General features: G+C 41.6%; 1 protein-coding gene across 1 annotated transcript in view; it reads left to right on the top strand.

Annotated features, from left to right (window-relative positions):
• Nucleotides 1-24,337, top strand: part of slc22a18 (solute carrier family 22 member 18) — a 31,853-nt gene extending 7,516 nt beyond the window's left edge. Inside the window, exons 2-10 of the mRNA XM_056278747.1 lie at nucleotides 3,802-3,899; nucleotides 6,440-6,585; nucleotides 10,380-10,512; nucleotides 13,346-13,458; nucleotides 15,212-15,322; nucleotides 16,443-16,543; nucleotides 17,569-17,670; nucleotides 18,400-18,520; nucleotides 21,179-24,337. Of these exons, the coding sequence (XP_056134722.1) occupies nucleotides 3,802-3,899; nucleotides 6,440-6,585; nucleotides 10,380-10,512; nucleotides 13,346-13,458; nucleotides 15,212-15,322; nucleotides 16,443-16,543; nucleotides 17,569-17,670; nucleotides 18,400-18,520; nucleotides 21,179-21,366 (1,113 nt within the window). The 3' untranslated portion in view covers nucleotides 21,367-24,337. The remainder of the gene's footprint in view (nucleotides 1-3,801; nucleotides 3,900-6,439; nucleotides 6,586-10,379; nucleotides 10,513-13,345; nucleotides 13,459-15,211; nucleotides 15,323-16,442; nucleotides 16,544-17,568; nucleotides 17,671-18,399; nucleotides 18,521-21,178) is intronic.
• The last annotated feature ends 1,038 nt before the right edge of the window (nucleotides 24,338-25,375 follow it).

Here is a 25,375-nt window from a genome sequence, read left to right as displayed (position 1 = left end):
AAAATCAATGATTTTGCAAAAGCATGCAAATCAAAATTCCCACCACAGACAAAACCTTACTGTAATACAGTGCACACTGTTGGAGAGAACACAAATGAAGAAGCAGACAGAACTCTACGTAGACAGCATCGCAATAAAGAACAATGGCAAAAGCAATGAGCAGGCTTATGTAGAGGTAAGAATTGGCTTACCTCCACAAAAAGTCAAATTCAAATTGGACACTGGGGCACAGGCCAATACCATTCCAACAAACCTATTTCACACACTGTTCAAGAACATTGTACTGAAACCAGCAGCACATAGGCTCACTGAATACGGGGGAAGAGCACTGAGCGTGAAAGGCACATGCCAGTTAAAATGTCGATACAAGGACAGCTCAGGGTTGCTAGATTTCTACATTGTCGACACCAATGCCCAGTTGGTCCTAGCAATGAGAACATGTCGTGATGTAAACTTAATCAAAATAGTGATGGCTGTGAATGAGGAAAATGAGGGAACAGACATTGGCTCACACAGAGCATACTGGAAGAGTACGCATACATATTTCAAGGTGTAGGCGGATTTCCAGGCGAGTGCACCTTTCACGTCGCCCCAGATGCAATCCCCATAGTGTGCCCACCACGCAGGATTCCCATCATGCTACGCAGCAGACTAAAAGACGAGCTCGACAGCATGGAGAAAATGTAATCTGCAAGGTCATGGAACCCACAGAATGGGTGAATGCGCTCATAGTTGAAAAGCCCAAGATAGGAAAAGTGTGTTTAGACCCCAGATCCCTTAACAAGGCAATACAAAGACCTCACTACCCCTTTCCTACTTTAGAGGATGTCACAACGAAGCTTTCTGGAGCACAATTTTTTTAGTGTCTTAGATGCTAGGTTAGAATATTGGGCCATAAATTAAGCACTGATTCATTGCTGTTGACCACATTCAACACAGTGTTCGGCAGATACCACTTTTTCCGACTGTCATTTGGCATTATTTTGGCTCAAGACGAGTTCCAGAGGCACGTGGATAAAACACATGAAAGCCTTGATGGCGTAACAGCCATAGTCGATGACATACTGGTTTTTGGCAAAACCAACGCAAAGAAAAGATGCCCACCTAGCATCCAGGAATACTGGAATCACAGAGACGAACTTTCTGAAATGGATGGCATTTTGTTTAAAGGCGAAAAAATCATTGTTCCCCGTAAGCTCAGGGCGAACGTGATAGAGCGCATACACGCCGGTCACATGGGTGTGGAAAAAAAGCAAAAACCGAGCGAGGGGTTTCTTGTTTTGGCCTGGCATGGGAAAACAGATTGAAGCAGCAGTGGAAGCCTGCAGCATATGCCAGGAGCGACGCAGCACAAACCCAAAAGAGCCCATGCTATCGCATGTCATACCTGAGAGACCATGGCAAGTGATAGGCACAGACTCATTCACATGGAACTCACAGGACTACCTTGTTATAGTGGACTATTATAGCAGGTTTTTTGAGTTAGAGAGACTATACAGCTGTACTTCATCAGTTGTCATCACAAAACTCATGGCAGCGATGGCTCGAAAATGGCATCGCTGAGTCTGTCATCAGTGACAATGGACCGTGCTACAGTTCAGATGAGTTTCGGCATTCGCCGAGACATGGGGTTTCACTCACACCACCACAAGCCCCCATCACCCACAAAGCAATGGCCTCACAGAAAAGACTGTCCAGACAGCCAAACGCATACTGGACAAAGCCAGAGCCGAGAACAAAGACCTCTACCTGAGTCTACTGGAGTATTGCAACACACCTGTAGACAACCTGAAATCACCAGCACAGCTTCTAATGAGTCTGGGGCTGCAGTCGATCGTGCCAGCAACAGCAAAACAACTGCAGCCACAGGTCACATGCCAGCAGACTGTACATGAGAGGAGAGAGGTATGCCAACACCGCCAACAGGCATACTATAACAGATCTGCCAGACCTCTGCCCCACCTGCCTGTAGGTGCACCGATTTGTTTCCAGCAGGAAGATGGATCCTGGAAACTCACAAAGGTAACACGGCCTTCAGACACATATAGAAGTTACCATATCAAAACCAGAGAAGGACAGACCTATCGACGCAACCGCTGACACCTCTGCGAAAACAAAGAAGATGCAAGTGCAACAGGCACCCAGCAGACAGAGCCTAGCACCAGTAACACACAGGTTCGTCAGCAGAAACCTGCTGAACCCCAAGACCTGGACAGTCAGCCAAACGGACAGCAGCTTGGCTATACCACACGATCAGGTTGCACTATCAAACCAAGACAAGTTCTTGATTTGTGAGCATTTGTAAAAGGTGTAGGCGGATCACTGCCCTATGACAAATTTTTTTTTTTTAAAATCATGTGAATGCACTTACCTGTAATGTTTTGTGCTTACCTGTTCACATTCCTGTGAATGCACTAACCTGTAGTGATCCTACCTGTTCATGCTTTGTTTTCCTTATCTGTCATCACAGAGTTATTGCACCTTGATGACTTGATGAGCTCCAGTACCTCCTGCCTACTGAATCTTCATATGGGGCACATCATTCCTCTATTGAAGTTATAACAGAGACATTTTCCATTAGTTGCGCAGGTTCAAGCTTCCAGCATTGCATCGACCAAAGAATATATGTGATGTGGAATTTATGTTGTTCCAGCTTAATGTTCTACAATAAGCATGTGTTGTTGTGACAAAGGCATTGTTCTGTATTTCAAAAACGTTACACCAGTGGGATTGTTCTGGCAGCGTGTAAGGCAGCACTTTTCAGAAAAAGGGAGATGTAACATTCTGATATGCTATTCAGCATAACCTTTGTACCTTACAGCTTGTCATAGAATAGTGACATCGGCAAGTCCCACGAAATGGAGCAGTCATGTATGTGGTCCAAGATGGTGGAATGAATAAACACACAGTGCTGAGCTGGAATATGCATTTACTATTTTATTAAGTTTATAATTGTGTCACAGGGCAAATACTACAGATATTACTGCAGCCCGGAGCAGTTCTAAATGGGAGGGGCCTCGCTCCAAATGGGACAGACCTAGTTGCAAAGGGGTGGAGCTTACCGCAAAGTCAGCATGACAAATGCAAAAACCGCCCCATTGGTCCATTTGTAAGATAGATTGTTTCATATTGACAACAAAAACAAACGCCATTGCTGGCTAGTTCAAACTAGCTTCAGCTCGGTTTCTCACAAGCTTAGCTAACGTTAGATAAAAAAGATGAAATATATATTTTCAATCTCTTAAAAAAATACCAAAATAATGCAGTAATTACTCACAGCCATTCTTTTCCCTCTCCTCATCTTCCTCTTCTTCTTTAGGTTAACATCACTTTTAGCTGCCAGGCGAATTATTTGATATGTGTATGTACCATGTTGCATATAGGCATGTAGCCTACATGGCACTCAAGCCTTTCTGTCCTTCCTCCCCCTCCCTCCCTCCCTCCCTGGCTCCGACCTGGCTGTAACTTCAGAAATATGTCTATAACACATCATGTACCTGTTTTAAATGACAAAACAAAGACAACTGACAACAAAAACACATTTTCATATCATGTATATGTATATTTCTATCCATTGCTTTGGCGCTCACCTTCGCGTAGTGCCCCTATGTGCTGCATATGTTGCATAACCACTTTTTGCACCTTTGGCAGGAGCTAACACATAGTATGATTGTACCACAGGTGATAAGATTTTGTGAGACAAAATATGTCTGAAACCAAAAAGTAGCCTGTGAGATAATTACACTGAATTTAAGGAAATTCAAAAGGTTTTAATGTTTCTTTATCTTTTTTTTCAAACAGTATTTGGCCAGGAGCCTTGGCTTTGATACCTTGTGGTTTGGTTATTTGAGAACCATGGTTGGTGTGATCCAGCTGCTAGGGGGCCCGGTGTTTGGCAGGCAAGTACCATCTTGTCTTGATGCACGCTCAATAATCCAGGGAAGAAAAGCAAAGATAGTTGAATCAGTTCATCTGGATACAATGTTATTGACAGATACATTTCATCGCTCATCTAATGCAATGAGGATTGCACTGACCTATACATAGGAGAAACCAAACAACCACTACACAAACGGATCGCCCTACACAGAAGGCCAAACTCCTCAGGACAAGACTCAGCAGTTTATCTACACCTAAAGGAGAAGACACACTCCTTCAAGGACAGCAACGTACACATTTTGGACAGGGAAGATAGATGATTTGAAAGAGGGGTGAAGGAAGCCATCTATGCGAAACTGGAAAAACCATCCCTCAACAAAGGAGGAGGTCTGCAACACCACCTATCTCCCACTTACAATGCCGTCCTTTCATCTCTACCCAGGAGACTCAAGAGGCTTAGCCTCCAAGAACAACAATTGGTCACTAACGGCTCCAACGACTCATGACCACTGAATGGAGCACTAACAAAGTCGAAACTAACACCCCCAACGACCGTCGCTGCTTAACATCAGATCACAAAGAGCCACGCATATCAATACCTCTGATAACGACGGGCGTTGCTAAACATCGGAACACAAAGAGCCATGGACATCATTAGCTCTGATAACGACTCCAAAGAGGATAAATATTGAGTTTCATCACCAGCCAGTCAGACTAGCTTGGTCTAGTCAGAAAGGCATGAACTGATGAAGCCTCTTGGATGAGAGATGAAACGTCTTCACGGATATATACCAAGTCCAGTTGCACTCCATTCAATTCCTTTGGATAACCATGACCTGGATGAATGAGAACATTCACAGACATCGCTCATCTAAGTGACCTCTTCAGTCTAAAGTGACTGTAGGTATCCTCACCCTTATAAACAATACAGTGGCATAACGACCAAAACCATAACAACCAAAACCAGTTTCATATGCAAGTATGGGTGTGACCATTAACTAGAGTTTCAATGGCCATGGGTACTATTCACAGAGGACTTGGGAATGTTTGCAATCACGGCATTGTAAGATGTATTCTTGCCCCCCCCCCCCCGGTTCAGGGATGGTCGTTCCCTCTTTACATAAAAAAGGGGGGGGGCATAAACCAGTGGTGATTCCATATGTGGCGGCAGTGCCAGAAAAGCTGATATGCGTATTTTCCAAACACCACATTTCAGTTACTTTCAAAACTTAAAACACGCTGCACCAGAAGTCGGTCCACCCCAAGGATCGGGTCCCCTGGCACTAACAGAACAATACAGTGTACGCGGTTAAATGCCAGGAGGATTGCCGTGACTTATACATTGGGGAAACTAAACAAACACTGGCCAAGAAGATGGCACAACAGAAGAGCTAACTCGTCAGGCCAGAACTCTGCAGTGTACACTCATCTACACGCCAGTGGCCACTCTTTCAGAGATGAGGATGTGCACATCCTTGATAGGGAGTAACACTGGTTTGAACGGGGAGTCAGAGGCCATCTATGTTAAGAGGTGAGGACCATCCCTGAACCGGGGGTGGGGGTGGGAGGGCTAAGAGTACATCTGTCGCCATCTTACAATGCTGTGATTGCAAATATTCACAAATCCTCTGCGAATAGTACACATGGCCATTGAAACTCTAGTTAATGGGCACACCCATGTTTACATATGAAACTGGTCATTGGTTTTGGTCATTACGCCACTATTGTTTATAAGCGTGGGGATACCTGCAGTCAGTTTAGACTGAAGAGGTCACTTAGTTGAGTGATGAAACCTATCTGTTAATAATTGTTGTATCGAGATGAACTGATTCAACCTTCTTTTACATGTACCCTCTTCTTTGACGGAATAATTGTTTCTTTAGTTTGTTTGTTTTTGATATACTTAAGCAATAGTCTCATGAGCCAGCCCAACATCATTAGTTTACACCCATCTTTTGTCATCAAATGACATCTGGCTCACGAGCCAACTTTAACTATATCCCAGAGGATGAAATTCTTTTTTCAACCTCTAATTCAGGCACAGTTTCAGCCAGCTAGCTGCTGCCCTGAAGTAGGGAAGGGGAATTTATTTTGCTGAAGGATACTGACTGCTCAGCCCCTTCTCTTGGAGGATGACCTCACTAACCATTAGGCAATCCTACTGCTGGAAAGAAGTGGTGGCACAGTGCCACAGCCTCACTAATCTAAAACCAGTAGCCGAGAATCTTTCATCATGTGGCTCATCACTTTTGTCCATAGAGATATAATTTCCTCTGAGTCATCCACAGGAAAAGGTAAGAGAAAGGTGTGACTGGAGCTCCGACTTCCTGCAGCCCAGCAAAAACCTCCAGGTTTATTCATGTTGGCAGTGAGTATGTTGAGATCCAGGCAATTGCTTCCTCCGAAAAGAGTGGTTTGTTTTGTAGTTTTTTTTTCCAATAAGAACGTCTGACACACAAAACAGGGTTAGAGATTTTAGAGCCAAATTACACAAAAGGAAGGGTCCTGTTTAATGAAACCTCACCCCAGTTCTTGTTGTTTCATTTTTTGCTGTTGGCAGGTTTGCAGATGTCTTTGGGGCACGAGCGGCCTTATCTCTAGCCTGTGTTGCTTCGATAGTCTTCTATTTGTTACTGGCTATAGCAGATAGCCCTGCCATGCTGTTCATCCACAAACTCCCAACAGTCCTCATGCACATCCTTCCTGGTAAGTGCAACTCATGCGCAATCCTTCTTTCTACGTCAACTTGCCGTTTTCAAAGCCCCTCAAACGACCCTCAGTAAATCCCATGTCAAAGAGCACTTTTATCTACTCAGTTACATGCCATAACATTGGTTTGTGAAGTATATATTAGTTTTTCTAAGTTAGGAGAGTACTAAATATGAGAATGAGGCAAGCCACCTTTCTCAGTTTTATTTGTAAGAAAGTTCTAATCCCAATTAAAGGTTTTTACCCCATGTCTGATGTTAGTTGAATGCATCAACTAATTATATCCATCCATCCACCCATTAATGGTAATTATTACTACAATAATGTGTTTTTCTTCTAATGTATTGCTGCTTGTTGTGCAACAAATTCTGAAGGTTGTTAACCTGCAACATTGTGTAAGATACTAATGGACATTTATTCAGAAGATGCATTCGTCCTTCACAGTGCAATACATAAGTATTTCACAAGACACTTGCTGTGTCTGGGCCTTTTGTGTCAACTCTTCAGATGTTTGCCACACCAGTGCTTCTGCTGATTGGGTGTCACCCTGTGATGAATCCAATTAAAGGAAAATAAATTACATCAGTATGTCAAATGATTTATGGATAAATTATTGCCTCTTTTCGGATGGAATAAGAGCAAGGTAGAAAAGAGTGGTTAGCTAGGTGAACAATAGTTTTATTGTTCACCTAGCTAACCATTGTTTTCTACTTGGAGAACATTTGGCAAAGCGTTTTCACTTGGAGAACATTTGGCAAAGCACCAATGAGCCACAACCAAGACATAAAATCTGTGTTTTGTAAAGTGTTGACAGCATTTTTTTTTAAAATGTTCCCCCTTTTTCTCCCCAATTGCATCCAGCCAATTACCCCACTCTTCCAAGCCATCTCGGTTGCTGCTCCACCCCCTCTGCCGATCTGGGGAGGGCTGCAGACTACCACATGCCTCCTCCAATACATGTGGAGTCACCAGCTGCTTCTTTTACACCTGACAGTGAGGAGTTTCACCAGGGGGACGTAGCGTGTGGTAGGATCACGCTACCCCCCCCCCAGTTCCCCCTCCCCCCCAAACAGGCATCCTAACCAACTAGAGGAGGCGCTAGTGCAGTGATCAGGACGCATACCCACATCCAGCTTCCCAGACACAGCCAATTGTATCTGTAACACGGGGATTCAAACCACCAATCCTTGTTTTCGTAGGCAACGAAACAGACTGCCACGCCACCTTGACGCCCCCTTATTTTGTTAGATAAATGCATCTGAATAACATATTTCATTCAAATATGTGTTAACTGGGGCTGCAAGGCTGAACCCAATATGCCGACACAGACAGACCAACGACCGGAGGCAGGGGCTGGGCAGAGCAGTTAGTACTGTGGGGAACACGAAGAGCAAGGTCTAGATGAGGAAACAGGTAACAAGCAATGTCTCAACATAAAGGCTGGAAATGTAGACGAAACTGAGCAGGCACTACAATCTGGCAAGGTGGCTGTGGCAAGGCTGGGTATGTAAGGAGTAGGGTTGATTGCCATAGGTGAGATGCAGGTGGTGGACCTCTGCTCTGCCTGTCGCACACCTGCCTCCAATCCCCCCCCCCCCTTTTCTCCCCATTTGTATCCAGAGGTAACACAGGGATTCGAACCCTGTGTTAGTAGGCAACGGAATAGACTTGAGAAACCGAAATATTTTCTGAACTGAGCCCATACTTTCAGTGTGTCTGGTGACCGGATTATCAATTAATTTATTTGGGGGAAGAGGGAGTGAGGACCCAAGCAGCACTGGGATGGAAAGGTTTTTGTCAAAGTTCAACTCCATTGCCACCCATGATGGACAGTCAGCTCGGTTATGAAAGTGCGACCAAAACGCAAGACAGCGTATATTAGCCACCCAGTAATAGAAGCGGAAATTGGGTAGTGCCAAGCCTCCACCTCTTTTTAATTTTTGAAGATGGACTTTGTTTAGCCCAGGGTGCTTATCCTTTCATATATAGGACGATATAACTGAATCTAATGAGTCAAAAACAGATTTTGGGATGGAGGTTGGTATAGACTGAAAAAAATATAAAAATTTAGGGAGAATATTCATTTTGATTGAGTTAATTCAGCCCACCAGGGATGTAGATAGGGGTGGCCACTGCGTTAGGTACTGTTTCACATATTTTAACAGGGTAAGGACATTTTCTTTAAAAGGACACATGTTTTCTTGTGACTGTAATACCAAGGTAAGTATACTGATTTTCCACAATCTTAAAAGGGAGGTTGGTATACTCTGATATAGGTGCCTCCCCGTTCACGGGAAAAAGTTCACTTTTGTGTAAATGTAGTTTGTATCCTGAGAACTGGCTAAATTGAGTGAGTAATGACAGTATTGGGAGGAGGGAGGTGTCCGGGCTTGATATGAAAATCAAAAGATCATCCACATAAAGGGACACTTGATGTTCAACTGCCTATCTCCAAATCCCTGAAATATCCTCGCAGCTACGCAATGCAATTGCTAGTGGTTCTATGGCCAGATTGAAACATAGTGGACTTAAGGGGCACCTTTGGCGAGTTCCCTGTTGGAGGTTAAAAGGTCATGACTGCTGAGAGTTGGTGAGGATTGAAGCAGTGGGGCACAAATATGGTAAATTTATCCACGTGACAAAACTTGGTCCAAAGTCAAATTGCAAATAGATACGTCCACTCCACACAGTCAAATGCTTTTTCCGCGTCTAAAGAAAGGATACATTCAGAAATCACATCCGAGGGGGAATACAAAATATCAAAAAGAAGGCGTGTATTAAAATAAGTGTGGCAGCTTTTCGTGAAACCGGTTTAATCATCAGATATTATTGATGGTAGGATGTTCTCCAATCTATGGGCCAAAACTTGAGCTAAAATTTTGGTATCAACATTTAATAAGGAGATTGGCCTATAGGAGGAGCACTTTGTTGGGTCTTTGCCCTTCTTTTGAATTAGGGTGCTACGTGCTTCATAGAATGATGTTGGAAGTTTACCTTGCTTAAACGAATCAGATAGCACTGAGCTTAATTGAGGTGAAAGCAATGAAGAGAATGATTTAATAATCTGGGGATTTTAATCATGAACCATCCCACAACACTTTTATCCACCTGGAAAGAGCCCCCATCCAATACAAAAATGATAAATGAAACTTCATACAATCCTGATGATCATCGTTTTCATTTTACTTACTGACATCTATGGCGATACTTGATAATTACAGTAATGTTTGATCTCACCACTAACCAAATAAAACCTCTACTTGACTAAAAATTGTGGCTATTGATGTTGTAGTATCTGTTGGCCAGTGTCTACAAGCTTGTTCTGCCTTATCTTCTTGTTAGCCACAATAGATTTACCTTCCCCTTTAATCTCTCCATCACCTGTCTTTATCGTCTGCATTTGCTATAACAGTGAAGACGTAAAACACAATATGCCCTATAATTTTTCCTGACAAAGTCCTACCTGACGGAACTGAGTAACTAAAAAATATCATGATTTAGATGTTCGTGAGTTAGCTATTTTATAGACAGTGTCCAAATACATTTATTTGCATTTTCAGATTTGTAGTTATTTTTCTTTGCAATTTATAATTGAATCACATACCGGTTGATCTCCGTCTCCTCTCCCCTGCCATCTCTCTCTCTCTCTCTCTCTCTCTCTTTCTTTCTCTCTCTCTCTCTCTCTCTCTCTCTCTCTCTCTCTCTCTCTCTCTCTCTCTCTCTCTCTCTCTCTCTCTCTCTCTCTCTCTCTCTCTCTCTCTCTCTCTCTCTCTCCCTCTCTCTCCCTCCAGGGTCTCGGATGGTGGTATCAGACCTGACAGAGCCTCAGCACCGAGCCGATGCCTTAGCCAAACTAGGTCTGTGTTTTGCTGTTGGCATGATCACTGGCTCCACCTTGGGAGGCACTCTCAGCACACACTATGGGTGAGTGTATGGAGGGTTGGCTGATACTACATTTATTCATTAATTGATTTATCTTTTTTTCTATTTAAAGCCACATTTGGGAGCCACATCTTAATATGATTTACACTATTTTAGAGAATTTCAATTTCAAGGAATTTTGCCCTGTAACTTTAATATTTTTGCTCTGTAAATTTGCACACCTTGAAATTTTAATGCACATAATGACAGTTACAATGAGAGAGTCCTTAAAACAACGATTGAATTACTGTTGTCAACATGGCATCACAGCCTTGTACCAGTACTGGGAAAGTGTTATGATCCTGATTGGAAGGCATGTTGAAGATATTCCAAAAAGGAGAAAAAAAAGCAAAATTATAAAAAAAAAAAAAAGTCAATTCCTCATGTTAAGCGTCCCGGTTTTGACTCAAGTATCCCAGCCTGTCTAATAATGCTCCAAACTAGTTAGACTGTAAAATGTGAGCTATATAATTGATAAAATGTTGTGTCTTATTATGAACTACAGGATATTGAGTAGATGATAAGCTCTGCATGTTATTTCCTGAGACTTGATTAAAAATCAAACCTCTGTAGTACAAATAACAAGTCATGGCATCATCAATCCAGTTACTTTTGAACAACTTGTTTCATTCTGTCCATTATGTGTGCACATCTTTACGTACAATATAAATGCCGCATAATTATCATTAATAATGATTGTCAAAAATGTTAAAACAAGTGGAATGAAGGCAGAACAAAGGAAATTAGTTGTGGAAGAAGTTATGACTAGTTAATATAAGAGGAGGGGTGGACAGGAAGGCAGGAGACCTATTGGGTGCGTTTCTTTTTGGTCAACCCCTTCATGGCCTTTTATGTAAATGGACGAAATGACTGAGGGTAAACAGACTGGGTGAAAAAGAATGGAGCAGGTACCAATTTTCCTCCCATGGCTTTACCAACGTGGCACGTTTTAACAGTTTGCCCTCATTTGTTTGCATCTCGCATTAACCGTCCAGGATTAACATTGATCACAAACTTACATGGCAGGAATTGATTGTTCAATTTGGAAAGTCATGAAAAAGTATTACAATAGTTAATGAGGCATTGATTGTAGTTTTGACACTGTTGCACATGCCCTATTTTTGTCATGCTTGTGTCATGTGAGCCACTTGTGCCGATTTCTCAGACCAGGCCATTCAGTCAATGTATCTGAGCGCCCATTTTTATAAAACAAATCCAATTCACACATAATAGATGGGTGGAGTCTAGCCTGGGTAAACTTAATGAATGCTGACATTGTCTCGTGAACCCAGGAAGGGGGAGAGACAGAACATTTACACTGATGAGACAGAACATTATGACCACCTGCCCAATATGCTGTTGGTCCTCTGTGTGCTGCCAAAACAGCACCAGCCTGTCGAGGCATGGACTCTACAAGACCTTTGAAGGTGTCCTGTGGTATCTGGCACCAAAACATTAGCAGCAGATCCTTCAAGTCCTGTAAGTTGCGAGGTGGCGCCACCATGGATTTGACTTGTCAGTCCAGCACATCCCACAGATGCTCAATCGAATTGAGATGTGGAGAATTTGGAGGCCAGGGCAACACCTTGAACACGTCATCATGTTCCTCAAACCATTCCCGAACAGTGTGTGCAGTGTGTCAGTGCACATTATCCTGCTGAAAGAGGCCACTGCCATCAGGGAATACCATTGCCGCAAAGGGGTGTACCTGGTCTGCAACCATGTTTAGGTAGGTGGCACATGTCAAATTGACGTCCACATGAATACCAAGACCCAGGATTTCCCAGCAGAACATTGCCCAGAGCATCACACTCCCTCCACCGGCTTGTCGTCTTCCCACAGTGCATCCTGGTGCCATCACTTCCCCAGGTAAACGGTGCACACATACACAGCCATCCATGTGATCTAAAAGAAAATGGGACACATCTGACCAGGCGACCTCCTTCCCCTACTCCAAGGTCCAGTTCTGATGCTTGCGTGCCCAATATAGACACTTTTGATGGTGGACAGGGGTCATCATTGGCACTCTTGACGGGTCTGCAGCTATGCAACCCCATATGCAGCAGGATGCGATGCGCTGTGTGTTTGTGACACGTTCCTCCTGTAACCATCATTAAAATTTTCTGTGACTTGTGCCACAGTAGACCTTCTGTTGGTTCAGACCAGATGGGATAGCCTTTGTGGCCCTTGTGCATCGATAAACCTTGGGCACCCAACACCCTGTCCCTGATTTGTAGTTTGTTTCTCCTTGGACAACTGTTGGTAGGTACTGACCACTGCTGACTCGGAGCCCCCCACAAGTCTTGCCGTTTCAGAGATGCTCCGACCCAGTCGTCTGGCCATAACAATTTGGCCCTTGTCAAAGTCGCTCAGGTCTTTATTCCTGCCTATTTCTCCTGCATCCAACACGTTGACTACAAGAACTGGTTGTTTGCTTACCATCTAATCTACCCAGACCTTGATATTTGCCCTTGTTTGGAGATGATCAGTGTTATACAGTTCACCTGAGTGCTCATAATGTTTTGGTTCATCAGTGTATATGTCACACTTATTTATCTGTGTAATTAAATGTATTTGTCACATTTGATTATAGAAAGGATTTTGTTCTTTGACATGTGAAATTCCCAAGGAATTGAATCAAGTGCAACTGGACTTGGTATAAAGTGAAGTTCCCAACTTTTGGAACAAACTTTTTGTACACGTTGTTTTTCATGCAGTTGATGGCTGATACTTTCTCCGACCCAAATGGTGAAAAAAAACAAAACAAAACAGGATATTCTTCCACTTAGCACTGTTGTTTTGTTTTTTGTTTTTTACTTAATTTTCCATTTCCCAGGAAGACGTTTGCGTCATGCTTTGCTGCTGCGGGGAATGTCATCAGTTTAATATTGGTTGTAAAGTTTGTCCCAAAAAGCACTAAAGCACAAGACCCACAGGACAACACAGACAGTAAGACACTCCAGGGTACTTCTGTTCACCACATGGTCATGGCTGTCTGGAAATCCACATGCACTGATTTCAGTGTAAGTAGATTTGTTAAAGGGCCTCGCTAAATGGTGGCTATAAAAGGTCTACACACCTTAAAATTGGATCAAGACCAGTCATGTCAGAACTTTTTCCACCTTTAATATGAAATTGCAACCTATGAAATTCAAGTGAAAAACAAACTGAAACCTTTTTAGGGGGAAAAAATCAATAACTAGAGTTGTGATGTGGGCCTCAAACTGTACAGGCTCTGATTTAGAAAGAAATTCGGTGACATCAAAATTTTCTGGAAAAAAGGTCATAAATATGGATCGGCTGCTCAAGTCATTTGTGGAGGACACCATGCCTCATTTTAAAGGGCAAAACTGTTTCCAGTGATGTTGCTATTGGGGCAAAGGCTTCCTTTACAAGGACAATCGCTTTCTTCTTGTTTCTGTCTGTGGTCATTGTGTGTGGGTGTGTGTGATGTGCTGCTGTGTGTACCTTTGCATCATGTGTCGTGTGTTTTTTGCTTTCTACTGTTCGTTATTGTGTTATTATATGTTTTATTTGTGGCCTGCCAATGGGAGTGCAGATGAAAATTAGCTATAAGATAACTCTGCTACAATATATCAAATGGTAACATTTATGTTTAACACTATACATGGTCCCTTACAAACAAAATAGATAAATTTGACCTCTGAGGAATTTGGGGGAGATGATCAGTATAATGCTACCAGACAGCCATGACCTTGGAAATTTTTTATTATTTTTCAGCATGTATTGATTGGCAAAAACAGCCCCCCCCTTGCAGGTTTGAACATTTGTATAGAAGTCATGATTATCACCTTCTCATGCCACCGTATTCTCAAAAGTGCAATCGACAGAAAATAAAAACTGAATTATAAGCTGATTTGCAAATTTGTATCGTTGGAATATTTGGGTTTGTTCAAGTAGTGATGTCCTCTAATGAACACAAGTTATACGTATGTGGCGCCAAACACAGCTTAGTACAAAGAGAAAAGGAAAACTAACACCAGGAGATTGTCTCATACAGACAGACCATGTGGAAACTAAGACTGTGGACACTTGGTATCTGTGTTAAGGTGGTGGGCAAGTCATGATTTTGAAATACATTTTGTTTTGGGGGCATCCGGGTGGTGTGGCAGTCTATTCCGTTTCCTACCAACACGGGAATTATCAGTTCGAATCCCTGTGCTACTCCTGGCTTGATCGGGCGTCCCTACAGACACAGTGGGTACAATTGGGGGGAGGATAAAGGGGGGAACATATTTAAAAATGGTTTTGGGGTGGGGTCTCTAAAAACTACAATGTGTTTTCATTTATATGATCTACACATTTTGAAATATTGCATTTCCCATCTTCTTGTATTGTGTCCTGCACCTTCTAGTTGAGCCCTTTTCTGGGATGGTATGAAATGAATACACACTGTGTGAGCTGACAGTTTAATGAAATGCCACGTCACTTTTCTCAGAAACAGAATCTGTTAACCACATAACAGGAATTTGACTTGGCTGAATAAATTTGGAATAATATGTTTTTAAATTAGTGCAAATATCAGTTCTCAATCTATTTTGCATGAAAAGTAGTATTACCAGTAATACCAGAGCTCAAGTCCCAATGTTATTTACACAGTATTTACATCAAGTTGTACTTTACATTGACTAACAAAGAGCCTTTTAATGTTGGTTGTGTTTTTACTCGTTGACTATTTCAGGTGTGAAAAGTAAAAAGTCAGTATTTAATCTCGGGGAGATTACGAGATTGATGAAGTTTCCGGGTGTGACAAGAACCTTCCTCGTGAAGATAGTCTCTGGTCTACCAGAAGGTGAAATTTATGTCTGATAATTTGATGCAACAACTGAGGGTGTATGACAGCTAAACATGAATATAATGCAGACTTTGATGCTGTTTATAGGTGTTTGAAAAGTGCTTGTGTAAAACGAATCAAGCTGTGAAATAAATCACACAGCTCCATACAGCTTTTGTGTAAATAGGTGCCAACCAGAGTCGCGGCAGACTCCACATGGAGAAATACAGATGTGTTACACGCGGGACGACTATTTAGGATTTGTTACAACTTAACATGAGTTATACTTATATTTTAAGGCTGTACATCATTCCAACAGCGTGCAACAAAAATATCAAGCGATATGGTCGTCCGGGTAGCATAGCGGTCTATTCCGTTGCCTACCAACACGGGGATCACTGGATCGAATCCCTGTGTTACCTCCGGCTTGGTCAGGCATCCCTACAGACACAATTAGCCGTGTCTGCGGGTGAGAAGCCGGATGTGGGTATGTGTCCTGGTCGCTGCACTAGCGCCTCCTCTGGTCGGTCAGGTTGTCTGTTAAGGGGGAGGGGGAACTGGGGGGAATAGCGTGATCCTCCCACGCGCTTCGTCCCCCTGGCGAAACTCCTCACTGTCAGGTGAAAAGAAGCAGCTGGCAACTCCACATGTATCGGAGGGGGCATGTGGTAGTCTGCAGTCCTCCCCAGATCGGCAGAGGGGGTGGAGCAGCAACCAGGACAGCTTGGAGGAGTAGGGTAATTGGACAGCTACAATTGGGGAGAAAAAGGGGGGGTGTAATATATATATATATATATATATATATATATATAAAATCAAGTAATATGTAACTGTTGGAGGAACTGACTTTGCGTCATGCATTTCAAAATCTTCCACAGTCTTGATTTCGCTGAATAGTCTAAACTAGAGGCCACCAGTTGCATCAAAACAGTTCCTCAGCTCAGGGTGTAAATGATCAGCATGGCCTTGAAACCAGTCCACACAGTAAAAGTCTTAACTGGCTGATACTGGATCTCTTAACTGCCTTTAGAAAAACTCGGTAGAAGTGCATCTCTGAGCAGCCGTTGCAGCCTATGAACAGCTAAAGATCAGATGTGAGTGAAGGGTTTGTGTTCACGTTCACATTTTATCTTCTCAGGTATCTTCCAGGTGATGTTCTCTATCATTGCAATGAACTTCTTTAAGCTTGAGCCTGAACAGAATGGGTATCTCATGGCCTACTTTGGTATAGTGCAAATGGTAAGAACAATTAAATTACTTTTTAAGTTTGTTGGCTAAATGGGTATTTCATGGATAACTTACATATTTATATTACTGTTTAAATATTGTGTCAAGGACCGCCACAGCAAATAATTAAAAGCTTTGAATCATTAAATCAGCCTTAGTTGAACCAATACAGAATATACCTCAACCCCAGTGAATTTTCTGTGGTGCTGGTACTATGGGATTTATAATGAATGTAAAATAAAGTTATAAAGGATGCAGATTAAGCTCTTCTTTCTTATTTATTCATATCAGCATATGCTGAAAACTGCCTAAGAGCCTTTTTTGAGCCATTATTACCACGTTGTGTTCATGCATGCAATTTAAAATGAGAGACAAGTCCTTATCAAGTTCCATAGTAAGTCCTACAATTTTCTTTTATTTTTTGAAAAAAAAAAAGTTGTACAATTTTCTCACAATAGATTATGCTAAAAAAATATATTGTCCAACTTTGATTTCAACGATTGGCCAAAAGGGGGCACTTTTGTCCGCTCCATCACTGTCATGTCATGGTGTTGTGCTGTGTGAGTGTGATGCTGGCTATGATACTCTGTAATACTGTATGACAAGACGTCCGCTCACTAAGTGTTAAGGAATACTGAGAATAATCTTTATGTAGGATCTTTTTTTTTTTGTGTGTGTTTTTAGAAACACTAACATCTTCAAAACAACCCCCTCCCCCCAATCCCAAAAATAAATCAATATTCAAACAATAGGAATATACAAATAAGTATAGAGTAATAATAAGTTGTGGTTTCAGCCAAGATCCCTTCTGTCATGTAGCATTTGGAGTTTGACTTTGGAATACATTTTGCTGATGTTTGTGTGGTAGTTGCTAGTAAGACCACAATACATCTTGGTTTCACACTCTTATTTTGAGTTGTGGCTCTTTGTTTGCATTAAAGTGTTTTGTTGCATGAACTGCCTGCTACAGGTTATAGGGCAGGACATAAGATAAGGTTAATTAAAAGGGTTACCTTGGGGGGGTGTTTCTTATTCAGGTCATTCAAGGAGGTGTGATTGGCCGCCTTACAGCTTTATATTCAGAGAGTTCACTTCTTCTTCTCTCCATCGGAGTCTCTTCTTTGGTGGGGTTGGCTGAGGTAGATATTTGTGAATACACACACACACATACACACACACACACACACACACACACACACACACACACACACACACACACACACACACACACACACACACACACACACACACACACACACTACTCAGGAAGCCACTATCCATGACCGGAACACACATTTACCTCTCTGCACAAGCATTTTTCAAAATCTGCTTCGGTAGAAATTTCCTGTAGTATTTACTGGTCATAAGGGAAAAAACAATTCTCTCTGTACACATTTTGACCGTGGGAACAATTCCTAGAGTGTGTCAAAAGGGTCTTGGGACTTGGGGTTTGCTACGATATCAAGTTATTTTTGCCTAACCAAATTTCCAACCAACTGTATTAAAGATATTACTTAAAAAAAACTTGTTTGTTTTTACTCTAATGCAGTAACACTTTTATTGTTTAGAATAAAAATGCAAAAATAAAGAAAAGCTAGACCGCTGTCCTATTTCCCATTTTACCCACCTTCCTCCTTTGTAAAATTAACAAAACCGTTGATGTCACTTGACCGGCACATTCATTATAATAAATGATGATGAACTTTTTGTACAGCAATTTTGATATTCTTCAAAGTGCGTTCCATTGAATAAGATAAAATATGTAAAAGTATTTTAAGTATTTAAAATCCAAGCTGGATGATTTTTGGTCTTCTTATCATTGTATTTTTTCACATTTCATTCTTTTTTTTTCTTCTTTCTCCTGGCAGGCTTTCATGCAGAATGTGTTTCACTTCTGCTTCATAGTCATCCCAATGATGTTTTCTTTCAGTATGTTCAACATCATCACAGACAGCATGCTCACTAAGAGCGTACCTTCCTCTGATACTGGTGAGATGACTTTTCAGTTCTCTCTGGTTGGCTGAGACTCCGTCTGAAACTGATCAGTCTGGGAAGTGCTAGTTGCTTAGCTTGTCAGGAGCAGAACATGTTGGCTTGGGTCTAAGCGCATCTGTCTGCATTCAAATTCCGCTCTGGAGCTTTGTTGCATGTTTATTTCTCTACCTTGTCCCTCCTGTTACTCTCCACCTTCATATCAAATAAGGCAAAAGAGCCAAATTGAAAAAAAAAACAACTTTAAAACTGAATAACAGGCATCACTCAGAAGAACTGGTATTTTTTCAGTTTGGTTACATCTGCTAAATGTCAAAGCTAAAGGTGTACTTGTCATTGCAGTGGTGTTTGGCTAAGGGCCACCGTGGCTGTGGCCTCGGCACTTTAACCCATCCCAAACAAGTAAATTACAGTCGAACATGAGTTTTAGCTATTGATGTCGTATTATTGTTGGTGGATGTCTACTACGAGCTTGATCTGCCATATCTATACTCACAACTTTGCCCCTTCTTCAGACTCGCTGCTCACCTGCCTTCTGCATTTATACTGATAAGGGGATGATGTAAAATGCCATGCACTGTATCAGTTTTTTAGGAAAGCCTTACCTGATAGCAACCATTAAAATGAACTACTACAAAAAAATGTTCATGATTTGGCTGTTCATGGATTAGCTGCAATGTCCTAAATATCTATATTAGCTTTAACATAATGTTAAAATTTCAGCTTTTTAAAGAGACAGATGGTGCTGATCAGGCAACAGGAATGTTTTGTTTGATATTGGGGTGGTGTGAATCGATGATTATTGCATTTGGTTGTGTGTGTGTGTGTTTTTGTGTGTGTATCTGTCTGCAGCTAATCTTGTATACTATGGGCCTATTAGAAATATTTTTTGTGCACAGTTATGACTGTATGATCAAGAACCTTTCGGGGTTGCGGTGATTCAAAACCTTTGAAAAACGTTTGTTCTCGCTACCATGGCTCCCTCTTCATTCAGTCATTAGCTCGCTCAACCGACGTGGCGCTCTGTCGCTGCCCGATCTGAGTCAACCATAGATGTGAGTCGTGCATGTGCACACATGCACACTGTTGACTTAGATCAGGCAGCGACAGTGTCAAAACCCTTGTGTCTAGAGAGAAGGGTCTAACTGCAGTGTCACAGGACTACATGACACACCCACTTTACTACATGACACACCCACTTCACTGCGCGACAACTCCCCCTGATGTTGTTGCATTAATGGCATGTTACACAACACCCCCCCAACCCTAACCCTAACAATCTCACTCCTAACCAAGTGGGTGTGTCATGTAGTAAAGTGGGCGTGTTGTGTAGGCACTGCAACTGCAGTTAGACTTGTGTCTAGATGGTAACCCCGGATTTGCGAAACTCGTACACTCGCGCATATGCGCAAGGTAAGCATTAGATTACGGTTAAGATTACGTTGAGGTTAGGTTAAGGTCAATTTAAGGTTCGGTTAAAAATCCTGCAGGCGTTTCACAAATCTACCATCTAGACACCTAACTTTAACCTTAATCTTACCCTATCTTACCTTACCTCAACCTAATCCTGACCTTAACCTAATGCTTACCTTGTGCATGTGTGAGAGTAGTAGAGTTTCTCAAATCCAGGTTACCATGTAGACACGAGTTGTTTTGATGTGTAGATGGCCACTCTCGCACATGCGTACTTGGCTTGACAATAGCAGATAATTGTGGGTTAGAATAAACTAAGTGTGAGGTTAGGGTTAGGTTGAGGTCGAGATTAGGTTGTGGGGTAGCTGTCGGTTAGGATAAGGTTAGCTATCGGTTAAGGTCAGGTTAAGGTAAGCGTTCAGTTAAGGTTAAATTGAGGTTGAGGTTAAGGTAAGTCAAGTCAAGTCGATTTTATTTGTATAGCCCAATATCACAAATTACTTGAGAGTTTCACTAATTCACAAATCTAGGGTTACCATCTAGTCACAACCATTATGTATTTGAATCAGAATCAGAATACTTTATTCATCCCCGATTCATCTTAAAAGTAAAGGAGAAGTCGATCGTATTTCACAAGTCAGAAAATCAATTACTGCTGACCTCAGCACAGGAGAGCTGGAGGAACACTGGATGAACCAAAAACAACAACCTCTGCCTTTATTTGTATAATATAATAAAGCTGGGTGAACCGTTTACGCTCATGCGTGCGTGACTCACATCTACGGCTTACTCAGATTGGGCAGTGACATTATCAAAAGTTATTAAAAGGATTGTGATAGTCAAAAAAATGAAAAAAAACAGATAGCTAGGTCTATGTACAAAAACAGCTGAAATATGCAACATTAAATGTGAATACTGTACAGTAGAGTACCATTACATACAGATATGATTGATTTTTGACTGTTAGTTCTTATTGCTTTGGACTATACAAAATTAAAACTCTACTTGTTTGCAGTTTAGATCTTTAGGCATTGGGACATTCTTGGGTATATTGGTACTTTTTTTTATAGATAATGTTCTCAGTTTATGTCCTTGTGTCTAAATGCTTAGCGTCCCACCAAGATAACTTCTTAGCATGTGCAAACTAATGTGGCCTTTAACGAAAGTAAATAAATTTGCAAATCACAACTCATTTTAACTATGGCACCTAGTTTTCTAACTGTTATCTGTTTGTATTGACAGGCACGATGCTGGGACTTTGTTCCTCTGCTCAGTCTCTGCTTCACACCATTGCACCAACGTTAGGTGGCTTCCTCTATGAGAACTACGGCGTCCCTTCCTTCGGCTTAATCCAGTTTGCTGTGAATATCACTGTGTTTGTGTACCTGATACGCCGTGGATTCAAGCACCAAGTGGAGCATAAGGAATGAATAGCTACTGTCCTTCACACAAAAGCATTTAGTATTATTACCAGGCATCATTTAGACACGTTTTACTTTTAAAACTTTATCTAACAAAGATAATTCAGAGTGTATGTTTTGATTTTCTGTCTGTGGTACTGAGTGTGGTAGATCATTTGTCATTACTGAAATATAACTGTGATCACCGGGCTGTCGTTAATACTGCCACATCTCGGCATGTAGTACGGGTAAGAATTGGACAGAAAGCTTCACATTCTAACTCAACCAGAGAACAATCAGATTAATGCTAAAGAAACAGTTACAGAAAGGTGAATCAGTTCATCTGGACACAACGTTTAGTGGGAGAAACGTTTCATCCTTCATCCAAGTGACCTTATCAATCTCAGCGTACACAATATTGCACCTGGTCCAACCCAAGGATCAGGTCCCCTGGCACAAACAGAGCAATATAGTGTACGCTGTTAAGTGTCAGGAGGATTGCCGTGACTTGTACATCGGGGAAACTAAACAGACGCTGGCCAAGAGGATGGCACAACACAGAAGAGCTAACATGTCAGGCCAGGACACTACAGTCTACACCCAACTACAGGCCTGTGGCCACTCTTTCAAGGATGAGGATGTGCACATCCTTGATAGGGAGGAATGCTGGTTTGAACGGGGAGTCAAAAGAGGTCATCTGTGTGAAGAGGGAACAACCATCTCTGAACCGGGGGGCTAAGAGTGCATCTGTCACCATCTTACAATGCTGTGATTGCAAAAATTCCCAAATCCTCTGTGAATAGTACCCATGGCCATTGTAACTCTAGTTAATGGTCACGCCTATTCACATATGAAACAATCATTGGTTTTGGTCGTTATGCCACTGTATTGTTTATAAGGGTGGGGATACCTGCAGTCAGTTGAGACTGAAGAGCTCACTTAGATGAGTGATGAAACATGTCTGTCAATAAACGTGTCCAGATGAACTGATTCAACTTTCTGTGATTTTCTTCAGTCAAGGCTATTGGTGCACTATAAATGAAGACAAAACATTAATTACAATAACTACAATGCCAAAGATACTGTTTCACTGTGTGGTATACAAGTGTTGGAGTATCTATTTTGTAGTATCTATAAATTAAAGAATTACCTTAAATTCTTCAAAAAGAATTATCTTAAATTCTTAAAAAAGAAGAGAGTGCAGGCAGGGTGGAGTGGGTGGAGAAGAGTGTCAAGTGATTTGGGACAGAAGGGTACCAGCAAGAGTTAAAGGGAAGGTTTACAAGATGGTTGTGAGACCAGCTGTGTTATATGGTTTGGAAACAGTGGCACTGACGAAAAGGCAGGAGGAGGAGCTGGAGGTGGCAGAGTCAAGTCAAGTCAATTTTATTTGTATAGGCCAATATCACAAATTCAAAATTAGCCTTAGGGGGCTTTACAGCAACACAGCATCCTGTCCTTAGACCTTCGCATCAAATAAGGAACAACTCCCTAATAAAAACCCTTTAACAGGAAGAGAATAGGAAGAAACCTAGGATGTTAAGATTTTCGTTGGGAGTGATGAAGGACAGGATTAGGAATGATTATATTAGATGGAAAGCTCAGGTTGGATGGTTTGGAGACAAAGCAAGAGAGGCAAGATTGAGATGGTTTGGACATGTGTGGAGGAGAGATGCTGGGTATATTGGGAGAAGGATGCTGAATATGGAGCTTCCAGGGAAGAGGAAAAGAGGAAGGCCAAAGAGGAGGTTTGTGGATGTGGTGAGAAAGGACATGCAGGTGGCTGGCGTGACAGAGGAAGATGCAGAGGACAGGAAGAGATGGAAATTGAGGACCCACTGTGACGACCCCTAATGGGAACAACCGATAGAAGAAGAAGAAGAAGACCTTCAATTCACAGCTTTAAACAGAATTTCTCAAACAGAAAAGCCAAAATTTGTTTGAATGGCAACTCAGAATAATTTCCCCCCTGAAGTCAACAGGTGGTTGTAGCTTAAATTCAAATGAGGAATTAATTGTTCACAAAAATTTGGATGCCAAACCTGTAAAAGCCTGTTCTAACTAAATAAAACACATGAATCTAAGTTCATACCCAAATTTTAAATGTTAAACAAAAGTTCTTAAAGCCATTGTAGTATGTATACAGTGCCATGAAAAAGTATTTGTCCCCTTCCTGTTTTCCTCTATTTTTGCATATTTTTAAAACTTGTTTCAGATCTTCAGATAAAAACATATAAGACGAAGAGAACCTGAGTAAACACAAAATACAGTTTCTAAATGATCATTTATTTAAGGAAAAAAGTTAGTCAACACCAACGGACCCTGTGTGAAAAGTAATTCCCCCCCTTTGTTACTCAATCAAGAAATTAGCCACAATTAATCATCGGATTCAATTAGAGCAGAAAAACCCAGGCTCGATTACTGCCAGCCCTCCCAGACCCCCAAGCCTTTTGGGATGTTGTCTCTACAGACGAGTCAAAAGTGGAACCTTTCGGAAGACTCAGTTCCCATTATGTCTGGTGTAAAGCAAACAGTATTTCGGAATAAGAACATTACATCAGCAGTTAAACATGGTGGTGGTAGTGTGATGGTGTGGGAATACTTTGCTGCCTCAGGACCTGTAAGACTTGCCATCATTGAAGGAACCATGCATTCTGCTCTCAACCAGAACATTCTGAAGGAGAATGTCTGGTCATCAGTCTGTGATCTGAAGCTGAAGCTTAAATGGGTTATGCAGCAGGACAATGATCCAAAACACAAGAGTAAGTCTACCTCAGAATGGTCTTGACTTGAACCCCATCGAGATGCTGTGGCAGGACCTTAAGCCAGCAGTTTATGCTTGAAAACCCTCCAATGTCGCTGAATTACAGCAATTCTGCTAAGAAGAGTGGGCCAAATCCCTCCATAGCGATGTGAAAAACTGTTCTCCAATTATAGGAAGTGTTTGGTTGTAGTTGTAGCTGATAAAGGTGGCACAACCAGTTAAGTTCAGGGGGCAAAATGGGTGAAATGGGTGTTGGATAACTTTTTTCCTTCAATAAATGAAATGATCATTTAAAAACAGTATTTTGTCTGTGCTCGAGTTCTCCTTGTCTTATATTGCATTCTGTTTGAAGATCTGAACATGCAAAAACAGCGTTCAGGTAGAGGGCAAATAATTTTCACAGCACTGTACGTCAAGTGCATAGTACATTTTTAATAATATGTAGTTTACTTGTATATGAAAAACAGCCATTTTGGCATTACTCTGCAACATCATTTTACTATTGTCGGTGCTCTTGTGTCAGAAAGATCCAGGTATCCTCTTTGTTGGCCGACTTCTTCTCCTTTTTCTTGATTGCTTTTCTTAATCTGGGAACCGATGACTGGTCATTCTGCCTCAACCCTCTGAGACAGAATTAGTGGAGTTGGCTTTTCAACTTCTGCTTAGCCTGGCAAAGGACGACCTTGATCCAGGATCCATTTAACACTGAGTTTATCAAGTCCAAGTCAAGTCCACGACTTAAGGGTGGCAAATCCAAATCAAGACCAATGGGGACAAACTTTATTTCAAGGCTGGCCCCAGAAGAGTGCAAGTCCAATTAAACACCATGATTGTGACTGTAGTGGTCTACCATTGGAGTAAAAGTCAAAGTTTCACTTAATGGTGATATTTATTTTGGAAATTCCAATCTCCCAATGTTTAAATTTTTTTAACATATATTAATTGTAATGATAAGGAACTAGTTAGATTAGATTGTAATTTATCTATCGCATCAGAGGAAATGTGATATTCATTTAAAAAATAAAGTAAATTAAAATCTTGTAATCCACCAGGCATGAAAAATTATCGTGGGTTCACATTGAGACTGAGTCAAGTCTGAGTGATTTTGCTGTTCAGTTTGACTCAACACAGGGACCTTCAAAATGCAGACTAAAGACCAAGTCCAAACTCGAGTACTACAACCCTACTATGAGTTATGAGTTTGGAGTTATGAGGTATGAGTTAGTTAGGCATTAATTGGGAGTTAGTTAGGAGTTAGGAGTTAATTGGGAGTTA

Source organism: Lampris incognitus, chromosome 4 (genome assembly GCF_029633865.1).
Source record: "Lampris incognitus isolate fLamInc1 chromosome 4, fLamInc1.hap2, whole genome shotgun sequence".
Lineage (NCBI taxonomy): Eukaryota > Metazoa > Chordata > Actinopteri > Lampriformes > Lampridae > Lampris > Lampris incognitus.
The sequence above is the reverse complement of the archived record's forward strand: the minus strand, read 5'-3'. Positions and strand labels throughout refer to the sequence as shown.